Genomic DNA, 27,861 nt, shown 5'->3' with positions numbered 1-27,861 from the left:
AAGCATTCTCAATATACTCATGATAGATATGCAGGTGATGCCTATGTGAATAAACTTGACTTAGCATTTTCACAGTGAACCTGTATTTCAAAGCATCGTGCTGTATGTCCCAAGTATGTACAATTTCATGCTGTATGTCCCAAGTATGTACAATTTCATATAAAAAAAAAAAAGGTGTGCCAGAAGCATGTCCTGATCTGATCATTCTTTCAAACAAATCCTTTGGTTTGCTAGCTCTTATTTTTAGTCTTCTTAGAGGCCACCCTGAAGATTCGGAGACGCTGAGGGCAAGGCGAACAAAGAGGAGCATGGGAAGAAAACTCAGGCTATAAAGGGGCTCCCCCAGTTACCTGCACGATGGTGGCGGAGGATGAGGACGCCCCATCCTCCTCCTCCAGGTCCCGGCCGTGCTTCCAGAGAAGAGACCAGGACGCACAGGGTGGCTCTGCTCTCTTACGTCCATCCTAAGACAGTGGTCAATTGGTCAGCACAGGGAAACAGTTCCTTTTCACAAGTGGAGCCCTACTCGGCTCCACCAAACAAGACTCAACCTATCGGGCGATTTTGCCACAGGCCTTATATTCCTGCTACCCCATGTTTCACATACTTCTTGCACTACATCACGTCTCCAAAGGTGGATGCTTTTCATGAGCCTAAAACAACCCATAATTTTCTTTACTAAAGAGTAATAAGCATGAGGCTGGACAGATGGCTCAGTGGTTAAGAGCACTGGCTGCTCTTCCAGAGGTCCTGAGTTCAATTCCCAGCAACTACATGGTGGCTCACAGCCATCTGTAGTAGGATCTGTTGCCCTCTCTGGCATAAGGTTGTACATACAGATAGAGCACTCATAGATATTAAATAAATAAATTGTTTTTTAAAAAAGTAATAAGCTTATGTCCCACAAAGGGGATTAATCAAAGTCGGTTCAGAATTCAATCTGCTTTGGTAAATGTAATCTTAAATGGTGTAATTTTTACTCATCGGAAACGCTCTTGCACCTTGATGAACATGTATTTTTTGTTGTTTTTGTTATTGTCGAAGACAAATTCTGTACGTGTGTCAGTTCAGAAGCATGTAAATGTCTGAAATGAAAACATGTATGTGTCTTCTTTGCTTGGGCCCTGGGTCCTCCTCCAGTCTGGCAGTTTCTCCACCAGAAAAGGATTCAATTAGACTGTGAAGTGGAAGCTGTGTGGTGGTCAGAGTACAAAGTACACTGTTGTCCTCCCCGCCACCTCAGTTACACTGTGTACTAGTGACTCGCAGTAGGACAAAAGGTCTACTCCATGTGACAGCAGAGCCATGAACTAATCTACGAAGTGAGCAAAAAAACCGTCCTGTGGCCATACCTGAGTCCTATAAACTACGAGCCACGCCAGCTCACTGAGTGTAAGAAGTGCAGCGCTGTGTTTTGAGTATGAAACGGTACCAAGGTTAAGTCTCTTTCAACCAGTTACAATGAAGCAGTAAGAATCAGCTCTATCAGCTGCACACACAACGCCTGTCCTTGACGACACCACTCTAAAACAAAGCCCTATCTCAAATATGCAAAACAATTATCTGCTAAAACCCACACCAAACCGCACACTCTCCAAGCTCCAGAGGAGCACTCAGAAGTCTGAACGCAACAGAGGACTCCTTTACACCAACAAGCACCCTGAATTACATTTATCCCACTCAGCCGTGGCAAAGTGGGTTTAGATAAACTTAGCAAAACTAATAACCGAATGAGTACTTCAGCCTTAATTTAAACAAATCAACGTTAACTTTAAAAGCCTTAGGTTTTCATTTGTTTTCTTTGACATTCCTTTAGAGATCTGGTCCTGGGCAGTTTTAACAAGAAAACTGGTTTCCTGGGTGCTGGAGAGATGGCTTCAGCAGTCAAGAGTATGTACTGCTCTTGCAGGGACTGAGTTTGATTCCCAGCACCCATTCTGGGGTCTACTGTAACTCCAGTTCCAGGGGATCAGGTACCCCTGGCCTCTGAAGGCACTTTTATTCATGTCATGGGTATGTACTCCCCCACCCCCGATAATTAAAAAAAAATACATCTTTTTTTAGAAACACAAAAAGAAAATTGTTTTTCCTTACTTCACTCTTCACAGAGCTTTCTTCCGCCTCCTCCTTGACCACTGGCAGGAAAGACATGGAGCTTGCTCTTTTCAGCTAAAAGACACAGCACAAGAGCACCTGTAGTCAGGCTGTGGACTAGCATCGCATCCTGGCCTGGTTGCATTTTTATATAACTAAATCTTTATACATTGTCCAAGACGTTCACCCACGCCTGCCTGCCCGGAAGTCTCTGGGCCTTGTGCCTTTCAGGTCTCCTAGCCAAACATCTCACCTCGCCTGTGGAATCCTTTTCATTTGCATGATCCCCACGGCCCCACCCCTAAACAACCGGAGTGCACTACATTGATGTGGACTCAGAGTGCTCTCAGATGCTGGACCACTTTTGAGTCTGCAATGGGGTGACTATTCTAAGGCAGATACTTCAAAGGTGGTTCCCTCCCACGTGCGCGTGGAATTTCGTAAGCGTGTCGTTAGGTTAACTCAGGTATAAGAATGCGGGGTTGGGTCCAGAGCAGACCCGCCCTGGGGATCTGTGCTCACTAGTAAACAACCTCAAGCGGAGTATTTCCACTTAAAAAATTCCTTTACTGTGGGCAGCGATACCGCAGGGTGTTCTGGTGGAAAGTTACCCATTAACTCTCCTTTGGAATGTGAGATCGGAACTAAGTGAAAGCCACGCCTACCTTCCTGTCCGAGGCACCCCTCTCGGGGACTCCGCCCTCTTCCGACAGCTCATCTCCTTCTCCTTCCTGCTGTTCCTGCTTCAGGTGCTCGTGAAGGTTCAGTACAGCGGCCTTCAAGCCCACCAGCAGATCGTCCTTCTTCTGGTTTAGATTCAGAATCTGCTTTTCCAACCCTTCCATCTTTCCCTGTTCAGAAAGAGTGGTGGGCATGGTTGGAGGGAAATCGGAGCAGCCTCTGGAAGCTCCCAGGAGCCAGCTTTCTTTAGGACAAGGGACGCTTACTGCCCTGGTCAGCGGCTACTGGTACAGTATGGCTCCTTGCCCTGGCTGGTACTGCCAAAGCACCTGTGTAGGATTTACAACCCACAGAGTTACCTAACCCCTCATAGACCTTGTAAGGTGGGAGGCTCTGGGGATTGAAGAAAGCATGGGAACTTGTAACAAGGTCAGCAGGTGACTGATGTGCAGCCAGGGTGGGGAGCCAGTGCCATAGTAACTAACCACAGGACTCACAGAACCAGAATCCCCAGGGCGAGAGCCACAAGCCTGCACTTTGATGAACACATACTTCCCATTTTTCACACAGATTATTACAGATACATGTTCCCATGTTTCCCCAGGAGAGTCTTAAATCTAACATTTGAGAACCCCCCAAAATAAAATAAAATTAAATACCAAATTTTTTTATTGCCTTTGAAGATTCTTTGATACTACTTAATTTGTTTACTTTGTCTACATTCCAAGCATCCTAAAAAATGTTAATCAACTAAAATAATCTATTTGCAATGAAATTTACTCTGGGAATGATGGACAGATGATTCCAAGCTATATAATATTATTCAGGAACCATTATTAATATGTACAAGCTAGTTTTCCTAGATTTGGAAAACCCACTGTCTGCCTACTGGGATTATGGAATTATAGACTCCTAGATTTAGTAGGAACTGTGGGGGGCAGTTACTCTGATCCTCTAGCACCCTTTGTCTGAGCTCCTTTTTAGGAGGCTTGTATTTATTCAAAATTTCTCCCTGCCTGGGCTGTAGTCCCAGTGCAGAGTGTTTGCTTGCTTGCTTAGTGTGTGTGTGTCTGTTAAGCACCCCCCCACACACATTTCTAACACATCCCCCCCAAATCTCTCTTTTCAATGTTCATAAGATCAATAAATTGTGTATACATGTATGTCCACAGATACATGTGCACATATGTGCCAGAGGTCAATCTCAGAGCCATCCATCCTTAAAACCAAACAAACAACAACAAAAACAGACAAAAAAAAAAACAAAAAACAACCCTCAGGGTCTTACTATGTATCCCTAACTGGCTTAGAACTCACTGTGTAGACCAGTCAAGTCTCAAACTCAGACCTGACTGCTTCTGCCTTCTGAGTGCTGGGATAAAAGAACATGTGTTACCACGCCCAGCCCATCTATTTATTTTTTGAAACTGGGTCTTACTTGCTGGACCCCAACAAGTACGTTAGGCTGACTGGCCAACAGGGCCCAGGGCCTGCCTCTGCCTCCCCAGGCTGCGATTACAAGCACATGCCATAATATTGGTCTTTGTTTTATTTTCATGTGGGTTCTGGAGATTGAAATCAGGATCACAGGCACAGTCACCAACCGAGCTAACCCCCTAGCTCCCAAATCATTGGATTTTTACACAGCAAAAAGTAACATTTCACTACACATAAGAGAGAGTTCTGAAGTCCAGAGTAGGAAGATTCTCGTCAAGTTGCAGCTGGTGTACCACAGGGCCAAACCCGGGCTTCCTTATGACTCATGGGCTCTGGCACTCATTCGCTAAACTAACACCCCTAATGCTGCCCGCAATGAAAGCTTCCTACTGGCAGAGTTAACCCTGAGTTGACTATGGTTCATGTTCCACTTTCAGTGAACACCACACTTCAACAGAAGATGCCCCCAACAAAAGCAGTGCCACAGCCGTTAGAATAAATTCAGGGAAACAGAGACCTGTTTCATGTAGGCACAGACAGGCACCAAGTCACCATCTGCACAGTGGTATCCATAGCCCTCGAGGCCACTAGTGGCGTCCAAAGCTGAGAGCCACATTCCCGAGGTTACTATCACTCCCACAATGCTGCTAAAAAGTTACTGGCCATTTCACTCTGTTGGCACTTATACTGAGGGCACAAAAGGGATGAATTGAGGTAGGTGACACCGGTTATTTATGGAAGGAAAAGCATGTCAATCTCATTTAAGGATGTCCTTGATGAAGACATACATGTTGGGGATCAGTAGTGGAGTTCTTGCCTAGCACAGGCAATGTCCCGTGTGCAGTTCCCACATTGCACACTTGAAAACACATCTTTAATAGTCTGGTGACAATGTGGGAGGGGTGTATAAAGCATTTTGCTGTGTCCCAAGTTCAATGACTGAAAAGTACTTCTAGGAATGTGTATGTTGCGAGCTCAACCCTCTTCCCTTTTTCTCACGAAACATTATTTTTACATGAAATAAAATAGCCGATGAGCTATATTCATATGCTTCAACGAGATTCTTCGAGATTTTTTCCTCAAGAAGCAGGTGTCACATAATGACTGAGGAAAGACATGAAGTTTGGAAGTGATGCATGATTCAGACAGTATTCTTTAAATGACCCAGTGTGACTTGATAACACCAACTCTGGTTAGGAGATACAGCAGTCATGATGCATGGAAGAACCAAAGAAAGAATATGAAGAGTTCCTTGACCAGGGCCCAGGTCCCACTCACAGTCAGCCCTAACTTCCTGTTTGTTGAGTTTGTAGTGTTAAACAACAACAACAAAACCCACTCATGAAATCATGTGGTTTATGTGTTTAATCCCAGCACTCAGGAAGGCAGACACAAAGGCAGGCGGATCTTTGTGAGTTCGAGGCCAGCCTGGTCCACACGGTGAGATCTTGTCTGCCACCATCATCCCGGGAAGACAGATCAGCTATCAGGTGTGAAGTGGACAGTCTTACACTCTTGAGTAAATCACTGTGGTGGGTCCACCTCCTGAGTATCACAGTTACATCAAACCATCTGGAAACTGGAAGGAAGAAGTCTATTTTTTCTTGGTTCAGTTCTATTGGCCCGTTCTTTCCTGACATGGCCAGCTAGATGCTCTTCCCTGTCTCCTCGGTCCACCAGGGCTCATAAAGGCCACGCACCTGTGTTGTGTGATATACCCCAAAGATGTGTCCTATGGGTGATTTCCTTTATTTGTACTTGGACAACAAAAGCTCTTTGAAGTCCTGAGTTTTAAAGTGTTTGAGGAGACTTGTTACCCTCACCCTGCCTACTGAGCCGCTCACACTGGGCCTGCACGATCGATTCAGCGGTCATGGGCTGTGCCACCTGAAACCTCTTGTACTTCACCTTTCATGCTAAGCAAGCTGCCCTCGGTCTCCCAGCTAGCAGATGGCCACATTAACAACCTGCATGTGTCCATCAGAAAGCAGGAAAGACACAGCTCTCATGTCCTTGGACCCTGTCACACTGTTTCAATACAGAGATGCCGATATAAAACCAAAGACTGAAAAGGCCCTACCCAGAGAGTTTTATGGCAATAAAAATACAGGCTGGTATCTCAGATCCTTCATTATAACAATGTTCAGAGTTTCATAACTCCTGAAATCCAGCCAGCCCACACTGCCTGACTCCTACCTCAATACACTAGGTTAGGGTGTCCAAACTACATCAGCTTCTTAGACACAGAGGAAATGCAAACCAAGATGCACCATGCTGAGATTGTAGGCACCCACCACAGGGTTTAGAAGTGGCGGCCTGCCTAGCTTCTGGGACTAGATCTCAAGTTTAGGGGTCATTATGGCATATTGATGACACCACAGAACCACCATTTCATGAAATAAGAACGGAAAGAAAATAGTTTCAGTTGGAAAACAGATGTCAGGCATAGCCCTCTGGTACTGCAAAAGACTCTACACCCCTAGGGTAAAGTCCAAGTCTATGGGATGAGCGGACAGATGAATGAAGGAGACATACCCGTGATGAAGGCAGGTCGGCAGCTTGCTTTCGTGACACTCGTTCAGGGGAGAACTCAGCTGAAGACTTATTTAATATCAGTTTCAGATTTTCTATTTCGCCATCACATTCAGCAGTCTGTTTTATGACAACCTATGAAATAACACCCACCCCGCAAAGAAGAGTCATTGTTACCATCTAAGGAATAAACAGGCTGTATATCTGTTATCTATCCTATCGTAAGTTCCAATAAAATACAGAGCCTATGCACCCGTACAGATTCCAATGGGAAACAGAATCTTTTTTAATAATAATAAAAAAAACCTCTATTATTTTGTATTGCTGTGGGGGTTGGGGGGTGGGGGGTGGGGGGGAACTGTACTGGCAGAGATCAGAGGACAATCGGCAGGGGGCAGTTCTCTTCTTCCACCGTGTGCATGCATGGGTCCAACTCAGGGTGCCAGGTGTGGCAAGCAAGAGCCTTTACCTGATGAGCCATCTTGCAGGTCCCCAGAAGATCCCTGTACTCTATATTTGTATGCTAAATAAATAAAAATTCCAAATTTAGTTCTATTCTAAGTATTACCTGTATTTATATTAAAAATCTAGAGAGCAAAGTTTGCCATGCTGGAGCCTAATCTACCTTTTCTACTAGACTCTGGGCTCCTCAGCAGGGCTTGGGGTACAGTTCTCATTAAATGCTTCTTTTCTCTGATGTGCTTCTAGTTTAGGGGGCTTATTCGGGGAAGCATTTTATAGCAAGCTAACGAAGTTTCTAAGTCTTATGAAATTACTAGTATGTCATGCACACCATTTAAAAAAGTTTCAGGGCCGGGCAGTAGTGGTGCATGCCTTTAATCCCAGCACTTGGGAGGCAGAGGCAGGCGGATCTCTGTGAGTTTGAGGCCAGCCTGGTCTACAGAGCTAGTTCCAGGACAGCCAAGGCTATACAGAGAAACCCTGTCTCAGAAAAAGAAAAAAGAAAAAACAACAACAACAAAAATGTTTCAGATTCACCTTACACCTTTCTGTGGGTTCTAGGGATCAAACTCAGGTAGGGTCACCAGGCTTTCAAGGCAAGCTCCTTTACCTACTGAGCCATCTTGCCAATCCATATATTTAGCACACTAATATGAATTGCATGTGGCACTTTTCCACATACAATGGTGACCGGATTCTGAATGCACAAAGCATGGTATTTGACGTTTTATGGTGTATTTTCCCAGTGCGGACATCCTCCCTGCCGCCCGTTAGGGTCAGTGATGCACACACACTTCATGAGTACAGTCGAAGCTTCCCAAGCAGTATGAGTTTGAAGAATGAGGCGAAGCTAACCAGAACATGCCATGGACTCTAGTGTTTGGGGAACAGAGCTCAGACTTCTTTGTAGACTAAATAAAACCATCAAGTATGATGAGCGATTAAAAAAACAAAACAAAACAAAACCAGACTTCAAAAGCAAGTCTAGACATTGCTCTGGTGTGCTTCATATGGAAGCAAAATGTCTTTTGAAATGACACAGGTTCTGGCCAACACATAATCCTTCTTGGTATTTAAAAACAATATTTAACCATAGTTTTAGCTGCAAGCTAGAAATGAATAATTATATTCGCTGCACACACCTGTCCCCCAGCTCGCAGCAATGGGTGACATGCCATTATGCCCACGAGAGTCGTCTGTCTTATTTTCTACTAGAAGGGCACTTGTCCTATCTCAAGTAGGAACTAAAAGAAATGTCCCATATCCTAATAATTTTAATTACCAATGGCTTACTTGCTTTGAAATACACGAGGGGTACATGTGATTCCCATGCACACAGTAAGATGGAAAAATTTCAAAGCACAGTGTGATGCCTAACTTGACAAACAAGGAAACACAACCCTCTTTTATCATCCCCTTTTCCTCTTCTTGGAGAGGTCACTTTAAAGCACAGCTAGGGTTATTCTCCTTTCCTGACCAGAAACCCATCAAGAAAGAAGAGATTAAACATGGCACATCAAATTTGATCCTTTTCCCTTCACGTACAAACTATTTCTAAAAAGGTACATGAATGCTAAGTCACTTTTCCCTCTGTGGGTATCAGGAGGAAAACAACATCGGTTGATCAGTAGCCACGTCAGAGGACTGCTAAGCTTCAAATCAGGGAGTAGAAGCTCCCCCAACTTTAGAGGGCCAGGATGTCCACTTCAATGTAAAGGAAACTGTAGAAGGAAAAAGACACAGCACTTTCCAAAGCAAGAGGCGGGGCGTCTCTGCCAAGCGGGGAGATTGCCCGTGGAGTTCAAGATTCTTTTAACTATTTCAGTTCTACGGGAGTGGCTGTTGCCTCCGGAATAGAAACTACAATGATTCTGACCTGAGACTAGTGGAGTAACAAAACTCACAGGGGGGAACCCTCCTCCTGAGAATGATAGGAAAAACATTATCAGAAGGAAGGAAGAGACCCTCAAGATGGAGAAACAACAGAAGGTTCAAAAGCTGAAACTCTTGCTTTATTCCATAGGGACGAACATTGACACTAGTGAACTCTTCCATCTTTCCATTTAAGACTTCCAACACAAGTCTCCCGAAGATGGCAAACGGCCCAGGCTACCTCTGTTAGGGGTTGGGAATCCTGAGCTAATTCACAGCTGGAGGAAGCGACCGAGGTGGACAAGGAGACTGCTATGTGATGCTTACTCTACAGTCTTCAGTCTCCAGAGGCTGCAAGTGCCTTGACAGGGCCGGTGTTCTCTCCCACAGAGGTCTGTAGCAGCTATATTAACTAAATAGACCATTGAATGCTAATGTGCCCAACCAGAGCAAGGGGAAAAAATATGGGAGTAGGGCGGGATGGGAGAAACTATTTACTTACTTAGATCAAATGCCACCTCTTGGGCAACAACTGCTTTCAATTAAACTTGAAAACTACACTGACTAGTGGAGCTTTTCTGTCAATACAAGCTGGGGATATCAGGGAAGAGGAAACCTCAATTGCCTCCATCAAATTGGCCTGCTGGCAAGTCTGTAGGGTATTTTCTTGATTGACGGTTGATGTGGGCAGGTCCAGCCTGGGCAGATGGTCCCAGGTAGTGTAAGGAAAGTGACTAAGCAAGCCAGTAAAAGTAGTTTCATCCTTGGCTTCTGCTTCACTTCTCGCCTTGGCTTCCCTCAGTGGACTCTGACCCAGATATGCTAGCCAAGTAAACCTTCTTCTCCCCAGCCCGTTTTATCACAGCAATAGAAACCAAGCTACAAACCAACTTCCACTGAACATTTTCACACAGTCAGTTGGCCCTCGACATAAACCGCTCACCTTCAATAACTCATTTTGTTCTTGAGTCACATTTTCCAACAGTTTCACATCTTGTAAAAGCTGATTTGTCCTCTGAAAGACAGGCAGAGGTTTGGTTCCTGTCTGGGGTAGCCTTAGTTCCGTTTGGTAAGTCATTATCTCGGCAATCGTTTTTTTCATGGGATGGATGTTTTCAAGTATGACCTTCACAGCAGAAAGGAAGTGCAATACATGGATGAAAACAGAAACAAAAACCCACAAAGCCCATGCAAGTTTACTTAGTGCAAATTAAAATATTCGTAATTTAATGTTGGTCTTTAATGTGCAATTTCAACAAAAACTGTTCTATTTTTATTTTTGACTGTGAGTATATGCATGTGTGGGAATGGGAGCTGCATACGGGTGCAGAGCCTGCAGAGGCCAGAAGAGGGCGTAGGAGCCCCTGGAGATGGAGCCACCATGTGGTGCTGGGAACCCAACTCAGGGCCTCTGCAAGAGTAATAAGCATGCTCAACCACTGAGCCATCTCTCCAGCCCTGTAGTTTCAGTCCTTAAAGCATTTTCTTAATTCTGATTTAAAAGAGCTATTAAGGTATGATGGGTCTTAGGAAAGAACATCTCGGGAAAGACTAACTTTCCAAACACTACACCAGCATTCAGAAAACTAGTTTCTAACTTCCTCCTTTCCCCTCTATATGGAATTGTGACTTAGTTCTGTATTGCTGTCACTAGGCAGGTCCTGAATTTTCCAAAGCAACTGTACCTAGTCCAGGACTTCCTGCAAAAGTCCTTAAAAAAATCCTCCTTGAATTGAACAGAAGTATCTGGCCAAATTTCACCTTACAACAGACCTCAAAGATAAGACCTCATTTAACCCTAAAAGGGAAGTATGCTAACCTCCCTTTCACAGGCAGGAAGAAGACCCAATTAAGTTTAGATGGCAAGAGGCAGGGGTAAGATTAGAACTGAGATCTGCCTGACCCCAAAGGGCCTGCTGTGGATCACAAGATTGAGCGGGAAGGTCAACACATTTGCTGAGATACTGCGCTTGGCTCTTTACAAGCCATAACTTAGCTAATGGTCTCAGTACCAACACACAGAGATAAAAGAATCCAGGAAACATTCGAAGCCAGTAAACACTATTGCTGGGGCCAGAAACCCTTCACCGACTCATATAGGTGCTCAAGGTCTTGGGAGGGCAAGCCTACAGGGAAAACTCCTGTTACATAGGGAACACTATAAATATGATTTGAACGATTTTTATGGAACTGGCTGCTCTTTCACCCAGGCTCAATTTCCAGCATCCACATGGTGGCTCACAACTGTAACTCCAGTCCTAGGGGATCCAACACCCTCTTCCGGCCTCCAAGGGCACTGTGGGCATGCGGTGTATAGACATGCATTTAGGAAAACATTCATACACATGAAATAAAAACAAATAAAATCTCAAAAATATTTTAAAAATATTTTCATATGCATATACAGCTGTTCCCAGCCTTATTTCCTATTATTGCTCTAATGAATCCAACATTTTGGGGCATATCCAATGATTACATATTTGTAGACAGACACTAAGTATTTTGAAAATGGTCCATGTATACTTACCTCTCCGTGCTTGAGATGTTCTTCAGGTGAAAAATCAAATATTTCTTTGGATAACAGAATAGCTTTAATTTTTGCAACCTTTTTCTCCATTGATTTTACTTCAGACTCAATTGCAACCACATCCTAGAAGTTTAGAAACAAGACACATTCATGTACTACATGCTGTACATTAACAATCTGCAACATATAATAATATATTGTTATCAATTCTATTCTTGTACTTAACCAAAAGGTGTTTAACACTTAACAGCACTTAAAAACGAATAGATGATTGCATGGCTTTTAATAAATAAAAATGTTAGTTAGCTGGGCAGTGGTGGTGCATGCTTTTAAACTCAGCACCTGGGAGGCAGAGGCAGGCAGATCTCTGAGAATTCAAAGCTAGCCTGGTTTACAAATCAAGTTCTAAGACTGCCAGGGCTGTTACACAGAGAAATCCTGTCTTGAAAAACAAAGCAAGAAAAGTTAGTCTACACTGTACTAGAAAGCATTGTGAAGTCAAGATATTCATAGGGCCAAGTTTCAGTTACTCATGAGAACAAAGGTTGGCATGTTTCCAAATAAAATTCTAAAATAAACTCTCAGTTATCTACAAACTCTTTAAATTTATCTTTGGAATGTGTTTAAATACGTGAACACAAGTGGGTCTGGCATTTTAGCAATTCCCATCACTTTAAGTTAAAAAAGAAACGATAAAGTCACCCTTAAGAAACTGACAAGGAGCTGGAAAACCCCAAGGCTTTCACCCCCTAATGAGCTCCTGCCAAGCAGAACTCTGCTGAGTGATGTCATGACCTACTCAGATTAAGTTCAACACTAGATCTCTTGTCTAATGGTTAATTCTCTCAATGTCAACGTCCATAACTGGGCCAAGAATCTTAAAGTGAAATGCTAGGGGAAAAAAAAGTTGAAATATGTGAGGAAAACCCACACATTGAAGTGCACTGAGTAACCAACCGAGAACTCGCCACTGAGCCCAGAGCTCGCCATTAAGCTTAGAGTTCAAGATACAACACAATTATAGGATGACAAGAGAGGTTTTAAAAATGGCATAGAAAGGCTGAAGACTTCAAATGATAGCAGTTTGGAGTTAATATTGGAAAAAAATCTTAATGAGTCTGAAGTAACGGCAGTAACTATTTATAGGAACATATCTAAATTATGATAAATCAGATTACATTAAAATTTATTTTATTTTATTGTTGTTTTTTGAGACAGGGTTTCTCTGTGTAGCTTTGCGCCTTTCCTGGATCTCCCTCTGTAGCCCGGGCTGGCCTCGAATTTACAGAGATCTGCCTGGCTCTGCCTCCCAAGTGCTGGGATTAAAGGCGTGCACCACCACCGCCCGGCTATTTTTTTTACTATTTAAGAAGCTATGCCAAACTATAGAATGCATCTTAAAGCCATTTCAGCAAAAATCACAGAGGCATACTACCACTTTGGAAAAGCTTCATTCAGCAACCAAGAACTGACCCCAGGGACTGGGTCAGAGAATGAATTAGAATAGCAAGCTTATTTATCAGGATTCTTCATGTTGGAGCTGGACCACTTCTAGGTGAAGGATGGGGACATGCATCTTGCTGTGGTTGTACAAAATAAAATGTAACCTAAAAAATAACATCAATTAAACATGTATCTGCCTAGTACGCTTTCATAGGATTGGGGGGGGGGGGCGATTCGTGCTGAATGAGCTGTCCACGGGAAACAGGAAGCCACGTCTTTGCAGTCACTTACGTCTGCCACCTGCTGGATGTGTGGAAGAGCCTCCACTATCTGCTGCTGTAAAGCAGCCACCTGGCCACTTAACTCTTGGATGGACTGGATGAGGTCATCTGTTTCAAAAATGACTGACAGGTCTTCTAGATCCGTGAAGACGGAATGTAGAAGGCTGTACTTCTGCTCGCCATCTTCCAGAGCCATCTAGATAATAAACAAGGAGAAGAGGGAGAAACACCAAGATGATGAAATGAATCCATCTAGTTTAGATCCAGGAAGGAGCAAACGGCCTCAAAAGTGCCAGGTCCTGGTCACTTCTGTGTTCAGAATGAAACCAACGAGCGCTCTGTTGTCAATGGCGGTTGACTTGAGCATCTGCTGGCAGACTCCCTCAGATAATACATGCTGGTTGTCTGAAGTGTCCACGTTTTCCTGTAACTTTGCTATACAACAACAGCGAACGCACAGGAGCAACCCAAGTATCGGTTAGCTGGCGGATGAATAAACAGGCTGCTTCCGTCACTGGAACAGTACTCAGCAATGGAAAGAATGAAGTACCGATGTCTGTAACAACGGGGTGAACGGCAGGCGTATTACGCTAAGTGAACACTAAATGAAATAAAAAATTGGGCGGCGGCGGCGGCGGCGGCAGCGGTGGCGGTGGCGGCACACGCCTTTAATCCCAACACTTGGGAGACAGCAAAATCTCTCTGTTTGAGGCCAGCCTGGTCTACAGAGCGAGTTCTAGGACAGATAAACCCCGTCTCAAAAAACAAAGAAAAAAATGAGTAAGAGACTTGCTATGTAGCTTAGGCTGGCCTAATTTTTGATTGGCCAACCTATCCTTCTAACTGCAGGCTTTACAGTGGATTGCTACTATGCCCAGAAAAACCAACTGTCTCGTGTTTAGTGGAGAGTGCTGACAGTCATTTAAAGAAATTTTAAAAGGAAAGAATAGGGATAGAGATAGGGGTGGGGGGAGAGCACTAAGATGACAGAAAAAAAAATAAAAAAAATACAGGTCTGGTAGCACATGCCTTAACTCTAGCATTTGGGAGGTGGAGGCAAGAGGGTCAGGAGTTCAAGGCCAACTTGAGCTACATGACACCTTGCCTTAAAAAGCAAAAACAACCTAAATCAAAGAACAAGCCTGGAAGGTATCTTAGTAAGTATTTATTTTTTAGTGTGTGTGTGTGTGTGTGTGTGTGTGTGTGTGTGTGTGTGTGTGTGTGTGTGCGCATCCATGTGGGAAGGAGCACACACAGGCCATAGCACGTGGGTGGGGGTCAGAAGACAGCCGGCAGGAGTTGGTTCCCTTCTTGAACCGAGTGGGTCTCAGGGACTGAACTCATGTCATCAGGCTCAGGTAGCAGAGCACGATTACCTGCAGAGCCATCTTGTAGGGCCAGGACAGCTACTTTAACTCTGAGGACAAAATGGGATTTTCACACAGGACCAGTTTTCTGTACTTCCTGCCCATTTGAGGATTCGTTAGGATCCACTGTGTGGGAACCCACCCGTGCATTCCCGTGTCTTACTTCCTCTGCTCAGTCCAGCCATTTAGAACCTTCCAGAAGAGTCTGAGAAACTCGTTCACACTCAGACATTTATATCACCACAAGCGAGCAGACACCTCCTTTCTCCCGAGCTCATCATGTCTTTCTTTAACTCATAAAAAGCATTTGCGGAGAAGAGAGAGAAAGCACCATTGCTCTTTTTCTTCTTGGCAAACTCCTCAAAATCGGATGAAATACGGGCTGCTGATGTGGCTCAGTTGGTAGAGAGCTTGCCTAGCATGTGAAAAGTCCTAGGCTCAGTCCCTAGCACCACATAAACCTAAACTAGGCATGGTGACATGTGCTGGTATCCTAGCACTGAGGAATAGAAGCAGGAGACTCCGAGGGGTCTTCAGTTACATACTAAGTTCAGAGGCAGCCTAGGCTTCATGAACCTACCTCAAAAAAATTAAAAAGGCTAGGAGTGGGGGTGGGGGAGAAGGCCGGAGAAGAGAGAGATGGCTCAGTGGTTAGAGCACTTGCTGCTCTTGCAGAGAACCCACTTTAGCTCCCAGCACCCACATCGTTGCTCACAAATCTGTAACTCCTGTTCTAGGGGATCCAATGCCCTCTTCTGGCCTCTGCTAGCACTACCTACACACACACACACACACACACACACACACACACACACACACACACACAGTGCATTCAAATACATGTTGGCAAATATATACACAAAAGTAAACTAAATCTTTCATAAAAGGTGAATCATAAAATTGATTAAAAATAGAAAAATGATATGCTCTAGGGATGTGGAGAATCAACCCAAGGTGTGTGGGTGGGGGGAGTGGGAATGAGGGACAAAGGAAGTCACAGGTAAGAAGAAGAAAAGAAATAAGTGGGTTAAAATGCCATCTCTTGAGAGCTGATCCCATAGGACAAAAGTGTGCCACTAAATCTCAACTGTCAGGGAGGTGAACTCAGCTACTCACAGGAACACTGTGCTATCTTAAATATATAAAGGATTTAGTCCATCTTTTGAGGTCTGGTTGCTATAGAAACTGTTATGAAACGATTCCTTAGTGACTCTTTCTCAGGACCTAATAACGAGAAAGGGAAAAAAAAATCCACCTTTACAATCAACCCAATCAGTTCCGGGCACTGGACAGTCCCTGGCAGCCATGGCCCTGAGAAGGGAAACACTCTCATTGGCTCTGCCTCCCTGCAGGCACAAAGAACCTGAGGGATACCCAGGAGTAGAGGGTCTTCCAAAGCCTGGAATGTCAGACCTGACTTCCATTTCTACTACCAGGTAACTAATTACTAAAACCTAGTTGCTTAAACCAAACACATTTATATGGTATGTTCCAGAGCTCGGGCCTCGCGTAGGTGGGCCTCTGCTAACAGAGCCACGAGGCTGCTGCAGCTGAGAGGTCCTTCCTGAGGAGAGGCTGTCAGGGGTGGCTGGGGGCAGGGATGCCACTTCTTCACTGGTGTAGCCCCCCCATAAGCTGCCCAAGCTCCCGTTAATACCCCACATACCCATGCTGGTTTTTTTTTTTAAGACATGTAGGAAGGGGGTTGTTGGAAAGAAGAAGGGATTCAAAGGAAGAGGGAACGGCATGAAAAAAGGTAATGAAGGTGAAAATGACCCAAATCATTATATGCATGCCTGTATAAAATTGTCAAAGAATAAATAAAAATTAGGCCGTCCACACAGGTCCTTGTATGTAGTTTAGAGGGCAGAATGGTTGACCCGCCTGTATGAAGCCCTGGGGTTAATCTCAGCATCACATAAGACCAGGTGGCATGTGCCAGTAATTTCAGCACAGGGAAAGCAGAGAGGCAAAAGGATCAGAAGTTCAAGGTCAACCTCACACATGGCAAGTTCTAGGTTAAGCTAGGACACAGAAGACCACCTCTCACAGGTTTTCTTCCAGATAGATTCATTTAAGCTGCTGACAGAATTCAGTTGTAGGACACAGAGTAGATGTTAACTAGAGGCTGTTCTCAACTTCTAGAAGCTATTCTGGAGACCTGCTCCCACAATCCTCTTCTTAATATGGTGCTTTTTTTCTTCAGGGCTACTCGGAATCCTTGAAGTCAAGTGTTGTGACTGATGGTGTATGTACTCATAAGGATGACCCTCACATTACCTCGGCCATATGACATGTGGTGGTTTGAATGAAAGTGGCCCCCATAGATTCACCGGAGTGGCACTCTTATGAGGTGTGACCTTGTTGGAGTAGGTGTGGCCTTGTTGGAGGAAGTGTGTCACTGAGTGTTGGCTTTGTAGTTTCAAATGCTCAAGCCAGGTTCATTGTCTCTTCCTGTGAAAGAGGTAGTCTTCTGTGTCCTAGCTTAACCTAGAACTTGCCATGTGTGAGGTTGACCTTGAACTTCTGATCCTTTTGCCTACAGATCCAGGTGTAGAACTCTCGGGCTCCTTCTCCAGCACTGTGTCTGCCTGCATGCCGCCATGCTTCCTGACATGATGATAATGGACTAAACCTCTGAACTGTAAGCCCAATTATCTGTTTTCCTTTATAAGAGTTGCCATGGTCATGGTGTCTCTTCACAGCAATAGAAACCCTAAGACAGAAGTTAGTACCAGAATAGTTGGGTACTGCTGTGACAGACCTGAACACGTTTTGGGGAGGATTGTGGGAGACTTTTCAGTATTGAGAGCTCAGTGGGCTGTTTTGTGGGCGCATTGAAGATAAGAATGTTGAGAGCAGTGCAGAAGATGGATGTCTGGCTTATAAAATTTCAAAGGGAAGCAGATTCTACTGGACCATTTGTGTGAAAACTCTGTGGTGTCTGGTCAGCTGGGGCTGAAGAATCAGCTGTGATAAACAAGAGACCAGAACCACTAAAGTAAAACCTTTGTCTTACTGGGATGATGGATGCTGGTCAGCTAGAGCTGCAAAATTAGCAATGATTAGGAAGAGACCAGCATTTCCTCAAAGAAAATGGTGGAGAGGGGTGGGGGTGTTCTTACCGTTTTAAGTTAGTACCTGAAATCTTTCCAAATTTGATTAGTTGCATGAATTTCTGCCATGATGAAACCCATTACTATATACAACCCTCTCCAAAAAAAAAAAAAAAAAATGTAAAAGTGAGTGTGATTTCTGTAAAACTTTTGTTCTGAAATAAACACTGTTCTCCTAAAAATAATAATAATAACACTAATAAGAGACCAGCAATCTCTGAGTTCAAGGCCAGCCTGGTTTATGAGTGAGCTCCAGAACAGCCAGAGCTACACAGAGAAACAGAGAAGGAGGAAGAGGAGGAGGAGACCAGCATCACTGAGGTGAAATCTTCTGGGAAGTGTTTCCTGAGAGTCAGCACCCAGAAACTGTTCCAGAGGCAGCCAAGGCTGTACCTCATGCTGCTAGCTGGATTGGTAATGTGTAAGAGTCACCTAGGCAGTATTGTTTTTGAAGGCATGAAGGAGTCATGGATGGCAGTTGAGGCTTAGCCCTGTGAGAGACCAGAAGAAGCCATTGGTAAAGGTTCAGTTTCAGTAGCAGCTGAAGGCCCGGGATTGAAGGGGTCATAGAGAAGTTGAGGCTGGGCACCGTGAAGAGAGCCCAGGAGAGGTTATTGGTGAAAGTGCAGCCCAGTTGTAGCAGGAGATCCCAGCAGTTGGAGATGCCAGCACCATGGGAGGGCCACCAAGAACAGCAGCGATGGGGAGCGAAGCCTGTCCCAGCAGTGTGTGCTGTGGAGGGTGGAGCCGGAAAAGGGACAGGCTCTTTGGAGGAGCCCAGAAGATCGTTGAGTGGATCCCAGATACTGGACATTGCTTTGATCTGGTTGTGACTGTGCCCTGGAATCCCCTCTTGAAGTAAGAAACTATTTAACTTATTATTTATTTTATAGTATCCACAGTTGAAAGACTGAATTTTTATAGAGATTCTAGGGTTTAAAAGAAATTTTGGATTTTTATTGAATTTGAAAGTGTTTGAACTTGTCAAGACTGGGAATTTTTGTTTGTAAAATATTTTATATTGTGGTGTTATTAATGTGTGATCTTGGGACAAGAAAGGGAGGGTTGTGGCTTATCAATGACGTGTTTGTATCAAGTTGAGAAGCGGTCAATTGTGCTGGCGTGGGGAAAGCCCCAGAGGTCCTACCTGGAGGGCGTTGGCGCGGTGGCTCAGGGTCTTTGAAGAGTCATAGCAGGCAGGATTGGCTAGCACACGGCTGGTCTTCTCTATCCACGCCTCTGTACTTTTCAGAAGATCGCTATATTCCTCCATCTTGATTGTGGCCTGGGGAAGAAAACGGGAAGCAAGCTTGCTGGAGGCCAGTTACTGGGCCGGACTGATCTCTAAGTGGGGAGCTAATGTTGGTCAGTGGCATGCCAGGCCTTTTGGTTCCTTTTCATGGCTGAGGGCACAGGCCCACCTGCTCCAGGTGAGGGACTTTCCAACTTGTCCACGACAGGTAGCAAGGGTTTGAGGCGTTCCCGTCAGGCCTCGACACAGAGGTTCCCAGTCAGTGCCGCAGCCAGCCCAGCCCTGTCTCTGCCTCATTCTCAACACAGGGACTGTACTTTCTCCTCCAGTTCAGGACCTGGCCCTATCCTATCCCATTTCAGGATCCTGTCCTAACAGGATCACACCAAACACAGCCACTCTTCAGAAGAGAGTAGAAAAGGACTTTGTTCCCAAATGGCACCTTTCTGACTGCAGGCTCCTCCCCACCCCCCGTCCCCACGCCCCCATATGCCCCCCCCCCCCCCCCCCCCCCCCCCCCCCGGCTCTGGAGACAGCATGCCCTACATGCTCATTCTCTGGTCTTCATTTACTTTGGGAAACACAACTGCCTAGACTCCTGCTGTGGTCTCACTATGGCACCTAGGGAAGGGGAGGAAGGATGGCCACAACAGGACACTGCTGGCCACCTGTGAATGTCACCCTTTGTTTGACTTTGTGGAACCGCCATGCCACGTGGCTATCAGGTTTCATGGCTGCACCTTGTTGAGCTGGGAGGTTCTGGATTCTGCTCTCTGGGACACTCGCTGGTGTCGCTGGAAAGGAGCCATCAAGTTATCCATCCACTCTTGAGCCTGTCCTGGGTCCTGCTCAACAAAGTCCTGAACTTCCGAGTCCAGCTCGTTTAGCTTGGAGTGCCAGAGGTCAAGTTCATCCCATATTTTCTGGAAACGGAAATGTTAAGTTAATGTAAATGAAGACGCCATGGGGGGAATGACTAGTTTGCACATGGCACTCACTTGCGTGTGGCAATGCTAAAAGACAATATCATTTGCACACTTGCTCATTCACACCCAGCAAACCAGTTGTCTAAACTGGGAATCACTTTCAAATTCTAACCATATTCGCTTCAGTACAAGTGAGCTATTGCCGGACAGGAAAAGCTGGAGGGTAAACAAGGATGATTAACAGTACACAAGGTTCAGATAGCCCTAAATGTACAAAAGCCAGGAGGTCCACGGTAGGTGTCAAAAGGGCCATTTAAGCAGGTGTGTTGATGCATTCCTTTAGTCTCGGCTCTCAGGAGACTAAAGCAAGAGCAGGAATTTGCCAAGCGGAGGTGGCGCACACCTTTAATCCCAGCACTCGGGAGGCAGAGCCAGGCGGATCTCTGTGAGTTCGAGGCCAGCCTGGTCTACAGAGCGAGATCCAGGACAGGCACCAAAACTACACTGAGAAACTCTGTCTTGAAAAAACCAAGAGCAGGAATTTGAGACCAGCCTGGAAGACTGAAAGGAGTCTATCTTCCAAAACAAATGAAAATAAAAATAGAAAGGCCCATTTAGACTTTTCTGTGTGTGTATACATGTACAGGCACACATACATACATGGGTTCAGAAGACAACTTCAAGTGCAAAAATAAAATGAATAACAATGTCTATTGCCCAGGAATTGGCGCAGTGTTTGAAAATTCTCATCATGCATTAGCTTTTGACAACTGTTTTTGACTCAAACTAATAGGTTGGATTCAAATCTGAACTTATATGGGCAAAGGGAGATTTCAAAGGTAAAATTTTCCAATCATACCTAATACTTGTATAATAACAAGCTTGGGGAAACAAAACTTGACTTGCTAGGTCCCCGTTCCTCTGCTTAAGAATCAAGACTGTGTGTAACAATGACCTATAGTCTCACCCCTATTACATTAGAGGTCTTCCTAAAAGTGGACATGGCAATATGAACCCAGGTGTTTACCTGGGATCTGGATGTAGAACAATGCTCATCTGCACGTTTACCTAAAACTTTATTTCCTAAGCAATTTCACAAGGGAAATCGGGTTTCGAGTTTTTCTTTTCTTATGTAACCTTGGCAATCTATAGAAAAACTGGTAGTATTTCTCAGACCCAAGCGACTCACTTTGTATGTCAGTCTTCCCACAGTAAGATCCTCACTGTCCCTTTTATTTGTGGGAATGCTACTTCTCAGTCAGAGGCTGCCAGGGGCCAGGGCAAGTGCCTGTATGTCAAAACTGAGAATAATGCTTGCATGCACCTGACCTTGCATGCCTGTGGGCTGGCCTCTCATCACTGATGCCCCAGTGATCTGGTTTAGGTATTCATCCATTTATTCATTCATTTTAAAAATTTTATTTATTTATTTACTGAGACAGGACCTCAGCCCATGCTAGCCTCAAACTCCCTGTGTAGCCAGGGATGACCTTGATCCCTGCTTCCGCCATCTAAGTCCTCTGATTACTGGCAATGTGCCACCATGCCCTGTTTTATGCTGGGCCGGGGCTCAAACCCAGGGCTTTGTGTGTCCTAGGTGAGCACTCTACCAACTGAGCTAATCATCATTAGGCCTGGTACAGGTTCCTGGAGCTTCAGGTCTATCCCAGGAGCTTATCTGGGGCTGTCTGAGTGATTCACATCTGGGATGTGACAGGGGCAAGACAGAATACCACATGCTGAAGCCCCTTCAAGGAGCACATTACCTTTTGAATTTCTTGAGCGTCCTCAATGTTTTTGCTCTTCTGTTGCAACATTTTTTCAATGCCATGAAGCCCGTTGTTAATTTCCTCTATTTTCCTCCTCATGACACATGATGGTGAATGTGTCGAGATTTCACTGGTGATCTGTGGCAAGGGAGAAAGTCTCAGTTGGTGTGCAGACAGCTTTGGCGCTCCAGTCTCAGGTTCAAACATCAAAAATATTACTCATTCTGTTGACTTATAAAATATTTTCACATGGGGGAGGCACCTCCAAACCATACTGTTAATGTATTAGTGACAGGATAGATAAATGTCAGCTGTGCTTCCTGACCTTTTGAATATAATGTTTATCTGGATAAATAAAATTTATGTTACATTGGGAAGAGTTACTGAGGGGGCTCTTTGAAGCATCACATGACAGGGAAGGATTTCTACAGAAGGAGGCTTCCTCAGACACTCGGAACTTTGTAAGAAAATCGTCTGCCCAGCTCTGTGTTCAGTAAGACCAACTTTACTCTTAGGCTGATTTAAAATAAATGTAATCTCCACTTTCCCACACAGTTAGGCAAAACCTCCTCTAAGTAACCATGTCTAAAGGATGGGGAGCCCCATTTTCCTCTACGCTGTTTCTAGTGTGTGTTCCTAGCAACCAGAACTCTAGCTGCTGAGCCCAACAATTTTTGTTTTTTTTTATCTAAATCATTTTCTTAAGAAAATAACTTGTGGCAGGAAAGACTAGGAGTATTAAGTACATTGTTTTCCCAAAGGCCTGATTAGTGTTTTCTTTTTTTTTTTAAAGCTATTGTTGATAAGTAACCACAAAATATCCACGTAATACTGTACACATTAGCTGAGACAAAAAATACCCCAGGGTAGATAAGGATGCCTTTGTAGAAGCTGAAACCTGGGCTAATGGCTGACTCAGCACCAAGACCACACATCAAGGTGTTGGCGGAACTTGACCCTAGAAGCCCTCAGTTCCCAGACTCCATGTGACAAGCTTGAGTCTCAGAGGGCTGGTGATACCTTCATATCATATTTTTATTCACAGACCATATACTATAGTAAAGATGGTTGTATAATTATCAATTTAATATTTTTAGCTTTATTTTATTTTATGTGTATGAATATTTTGCCTCAGATATGTATGTATACCATGTGTGTGCCTGGTGCCTGAGGAGGCCAGAAGAGGGCATCAGATCCCCTGGAACTGGAGTTAAAGATGGTTGTGAGTCACCATGTGGACCCTAGGAAATGAACCAGGGTCTTCTGCAAGAACAACAAGTGCTCTTAACCACTGAGCCATCTCTTCGGCCCCTCAATTCTCACTTTAATACTGTATTAATTTTCTTCTGGTTGCAAATGTAACACAGTACCAAACAAAGGAAGTTACCCAACACAGGCTCTCTTGGTCGAAAGGCATACTGCCATTTGGGGACACCAGGCACAATTGTGATCAGGGGTAAGCAGCCATCTGAATGACACACATGATACTGTCTGCAGTGTGGCCTGGACCCTCTAATTTCCTTGAGACTCATGACACAGTAAAAATCGGTTCCATTTGTCACAGACATACAAGTTCGTAATGGAGAACCTCACTCTTAAACGTGAAAGACTTTTTTATTAACTTACTTTGTAGGGGTTTTCATATAAAGTCACAAAAGTAACCCTGAGTTTCTCTCAAAATATTTGGTAGTCTATTAAAACAGATAATAACAATCCTTGAGAAAAGTCCTAATAGGTCATTGTGTGTTAAATCAAAGTATCTGTTCTCATGTATCAGGAGATTGCATAATTATATACAGATTACATGTTCTAAGAAATCTGCCATAGAAGTTAAATGACATGGCTGGGCGGTGGTGGTGGTGGTGCATTCCTTTAATCCCAGTACTTGGGAGGTAGAGCCAGATGGATCTCTGTGAGTTCGAGGCCAGCCTGGTCTACAGAGTGAGATCCAGGACAGGCACCAAAACTACACAGAGAAATCCTGTCTCAAAAAAAACTCGAAAAAAAAAAAAAAAAAAGTTAATGACACATGCTAGCATCTGAGGGGTGTGTTGTTTCATTTGTTTGTTTTGTTTGAGATAAGGTCTCACCCTGCAACCCCAGTACAAGGCAATCCCCTACCTTAGCCTGTGGTGTGCTGGGATTACGGGAGTGAGCCATCATAACCAACATTAGCGTCTGAGTTTGAAATCTGTTTTTTGTCCCCATTCTATAAGAAAACCTATATAGCTCTCTGTAGATCTATATGGTTGGCTGTGTACAGTACAACCAACTTAATTCTCAGGCCAATGTAAACACAAAAGTCATCTCCACCTCCCTACCATCCAGGCAAAACAACCTCCTCCAAGTAGCTACTTCTTAAGAACAGAGAGCACTGTTTTTCTTTGTGCTGTTTCTAGTGGTAGTATGCTTTAGTTATCAAGTTATAGGCATGCTCAGCTTAAAAACAAAACATAAAACTCTCCTTGGGGACACTGGACCAAACACCATTTTGTTCTGCTGGTCTAAGCTGCCTAATAAAACTGTCTTGCTGAGCGCCCACGTTTCCAGCACAATGGGACAATTCACAGCCTCTCTTCAGACCTGGACTCTGAGGCAAAAAGCTTTGCCCAGGATGCTTTGTGAGAATTCCATCGACATCACCATTAAACAGACACCACATGCCAAATGCTATTTTGAGTAAGCAATGAAATTGGTATTCCGACTGCCCTTAGCTGTTCTTTCAAGACGTTTTGGGGAATACTTTTACAGCAAAACATTATACATGTCCTCATTTTAAAAAGATTTTTTAGAATAAATAATAATTTAAAACAATAATAATAATAATAATAATAATAATAATAATAATAATAATAAGCCAAGTAAAAGATAACACAAACTATTAAAATAGAAGCATCTAAGACAACTGATGAGAATAAAGATGGTCTGAAATTCTGTTATCTATGCAATTTACTTCAAGCACCTTTATCTCATTACTCAATACATGAGCTCCATAAAACCAGGCAGAGCAGCGACCAGGAAAATGACAAGTGACATCAAAGGGTATCCTCATTTCCATCCATGCAACCCATCAACAACAGCACCACACACACACATACATCACCATCACCTTCTCATCTGCATCTTCCAGAGCCTTCCTGCATTCTTCCACCTGGGATTCGATCTCCGCGGGGACTATGCTGTACATTTCGGAATACTTGATGCGTAATTTTTCCATGACCTTCTCCAAAGTCAGCTTGCCTTTCTGAAGAACGCTTCGCAGCTCCTAAAACCATCAACAGACTCTCAGTACTTACAGGACCTGGGAAAAAGTCTAGCCTTTAAAAAAAAAAAAAATCGAATGCCGCTTTCCAGGGTCCTCTCGACTTAAATAAGCCAACTTTACATGACAAAACCTTCCTATTGATACAAGCAGATTAAGCCCCAGGGCTTAGTCAGATGATGCTTTCTAATTTGTAAGAATTGAACTTGATCGCCCTTCGTGGTGTCAGACTATTGTGGCAGAGAGGCCTTAGCCCCTCCAGCACCTCTAGGATCGACTGCGTCTCAGTTGCTACCTGTTGGCTAAAAAGCCACAAGCGGCCAGAAGTTTCAAAGCAGGCTTTTCCGTGTTGCTATTAACTTGTTGCTATTTCTACTTCTTCCTACAGTATCACCATAATGAGTCAAGGCCACTGGGAGCCCCCGTGCTTGGAGCGAAAGTGTCTGTTTCACGTAATTAGACGGCCAGGCAGAGCCCCAGTCCTTTTCAAAAGGGAGGGTTCCAGTTCCTGGTAAAGAATGTAGGTTTCAGGAGATAAAAGCGTTGTGAACAAATGGTCCATTGCTTGTGGCCTAGAAACAGAATCTGACCTGCGCTCTCCCGCAGTAATTATAAAGGAGAAACTCATCTGTTTGGGAAAGTTTCCCAAAGATCGAATGGAAAACTACTTATTGACTTCCCTGGGCTTTTGTGTCCTTTAGCTCTAGTGACTGTTAAGCGGCACTCAGAGTCCCAGCCCCAAGGAGTAGTCCCCACTCTAAACCTGTGATGTTAGACCCTGCTCTGTGTCGCCATCCTCAGCTGACTGACACGCCTAGAGAAGGAAAGGACAATGTGGTGTGGCCACTGGTGGGGCGGGGCTGCATCCTGTTCTTTCTACCCAGGCTAGACCTGATAGCAGGTCTTAGTTCACAGCTACACACAGAGAACACTTCTGAGGGTGACAGTGGGTTTCCCTTTTCAACAGATAACCAAGGGCTCTGTGGTTCCCAAGAGCATGAGACTTTTGCATAAAGCTCCCAGAGTCAGGGCTGGGGACACCGTTGGGTGGTTACAAGCACTGGTTGCTCTAAGAGAGGACCCAGGTTCCGTTTCCGGCACCTATATGGCAGCTCACAGCCAAATGCGACTCTGGTTCCAGGAGCTCCAACAGTCTCTTCTGGTCTCCTCAGGCAAGCACACACACACACACATACATAAAAAGTAAAGAGGGGCTGAGAGAAGGCTCGATGGTTAAGAGCATTTATTCCTCTTGCAGAGGACCCAGGTTTGGTTCCTAGCACCCACATGGTGGCTCACAACCATCCATTACTCCAGTTCCAGGGCATCCAACACCCCCTTCTAACAGCCACAGGCACCAGGCACGCATGTGGTGCACATACACACATTTAGGCAAACCACTCATATACATAAAATATTAAAATAAGTAAATCTTTAAAACTTAAATTAAAAAAATTTTTAAGTTCCCCAAGTCATTTTTGGACTAAAAATAGGATGAGAGGTCACTCTGAAGAAATCAACTCTCAAAGTGACCCTCAGGGTAGACACAGCGTCTCTCAGAGCTGAGACACCATGTCCAAACAAAAGAAACAGTCTAGCATATTCCTCATATGTGGGCTATGGTCTCTGACCACCAAACATACTTCAAATATGGTTAAAAATAGGGCTACATAGTTCAGAGTGACCTGTGTCCCAGTGTGGCTCCTTTCCACTTCCTGTTCCAACCATGTTCATCCTGCTCTGACTGCACAGTGTGCCCCAACCCCCCTGTCTCCCCAGATACCGCTCCAACTCTAGCTAATGGGTTATCTCTGCCCAGGACTTGAAAGAAGACTGTGGACCAGTTTCAGCCACTTACACTCATTCTTCCCTTGCTTACCTCCAGCTGTTCTGCCCTTTCTGGATGGCCTTCCAATGCCAAGTCTTGGAAGGAAGTTGAGATCTGTTCAAATGAATGCTTCACATCAGTTAATTCCTTTTCGAAAGAATGCCGTGCCTGGATTTCAGTCTGGACCAAGTCCTTATTCTTCTGAGCTGCCTGAAGAAGCCTGGAATAAAGCATCAGAACAGAGCTCTCTAAAGAATTCACCAAAGGTCATTTTCCGCCCTAGGAGGAAAGTACCAGTTTGTATTGATTAATATACCAATTGTCAAACACCCATCAAATACAGCCAATCAACTGCATCCCCAAAACTTTTGTCCCTAAGTGTCCTCTCTGCATATTCCAACTACCATCTCTAGCTTCTCTATCCCAGGGGGTTCCAGATCCCAAAGGAAGTGACATGGGTCACCAGCCACAGGTGGGCTCTTTAGAACAGACATCCTTCACCAATCCATTTCTCTTCAGCTGACCCATTTCCCAAAGAAGCAATTGTGTGTGTGTGTGTGTGTGTGTGTGTGTGTGTGTGTGTGTGTGTGTGTGTGATGGGGGTCTTTCCCAAGAACTATTTGGTCTGTCATGTGATAACACAACAGAAATCTATACTTGGTCTCCGCCCTCCAGATCTGAGATGGAGCTCTTGATTTCCTTACAAGAAGAACACAACGGAATCACTTCACTATGTAGCCCTAGCTAGCCTTGAACTTGCAGCAATCCTGTCTCTCCCCATAAATGCTGTGATTACAGGTGTGTGCCACCAAACACGGCTGAAAATCTGATCTGACATTTGGCCCTAGGCCTCATTCCCAAGATGGAACTCTTGCACTAAGAGCTTGTCTCTTGGCGAGCTCCTGGAGAGCCTCATGGGGTGAGAACTAACCATGTGATTGGAGGGCTGGGACTATCTGCACCACGCTTTCCAACTACCACCCTCTCAACCCATAGACAGGGGATTGGGACT

The 27,861-nt window shown here is 44.5% G+C and overlaps 1 protein-coding gene across 1 annotated transcript in view; it reads right to left on the bottom strand.

Moving 5' to 3' along the window:
• Positions 1 to 27,861, bottom strand: part of Syne2 (spectrin repeat containing nuclear envelope protein 2) — a 273,416-nt gene that overhangs the window by 108,560 nt on the left and 136,995 nt on the right. The window contains exons 52-63 of the mRNA XM_059279392.1: positions 26,901 to 27,069; positions 24,869 to 25,024; positions 21,757 to 21,897; positions 19,805 to 19,987; positions 18,960 to 19,097; positions 13,340 to 13,525; positions 11,606 to 11,728; positions 10,022 to 10,204; positions 6,748 to 6,879; positions 2,760 to 2,945; positions 2,095 to 2,169; positions 351 to 464 (exon numbers count right to left, since the gene is read on the bottom strand). Of these exons, the coding sequence (XP_059135375.1) occupies positions 351 to 464; positions 2,095 to 2,169; positions 2,760 to 2,945; positions 6,748 to 6,879; positions 10,022 to 10,204; positions 11,606 to 11,728; positions 13,340 to 13,525; positions 18,960 to 19,097; positions 19,805 to 19,987; positions 21,757 to 21,897; positions 24,869 to 25,024; positions 26,901 to 27,069 (1,786 nt within the window). The remainder of the gene's footprint in view (positions 1 to 350; positions 465 to 2,094; positions 2,170 to 2,759; positions 2,946 to 6,747; positions 6,880 to 10,021; positions 10,205 to 11,605; positions 11,729 to 13,339; positions 13,526 to 18,959; positions 19,098 to 19,804; positions 19,988 to 21,756; positions 21,898 to 24,868; positions 25,025 to 26,900; positions 27,070 to 27,861) is intronic.

This window comes from Peromyscus eremicus, chromosome 14 (assembly GCF_949786415.1).
Source record: "Peromyscus eremicus chromosome 14, PerEre_H2_v1, whole genome shotgun sequence".
NCBI classification, from domain to species: Eukaryota; Metazoa; Chordata; class Mammalia; order Rodentia; family Cricetidae; genus Peromyscus; species Peromyscus eremicus.
Note: the sequence above shows the minus strand (reverse complement) of the source record. Positions and strands in the feature narration are given on the sequence as shown.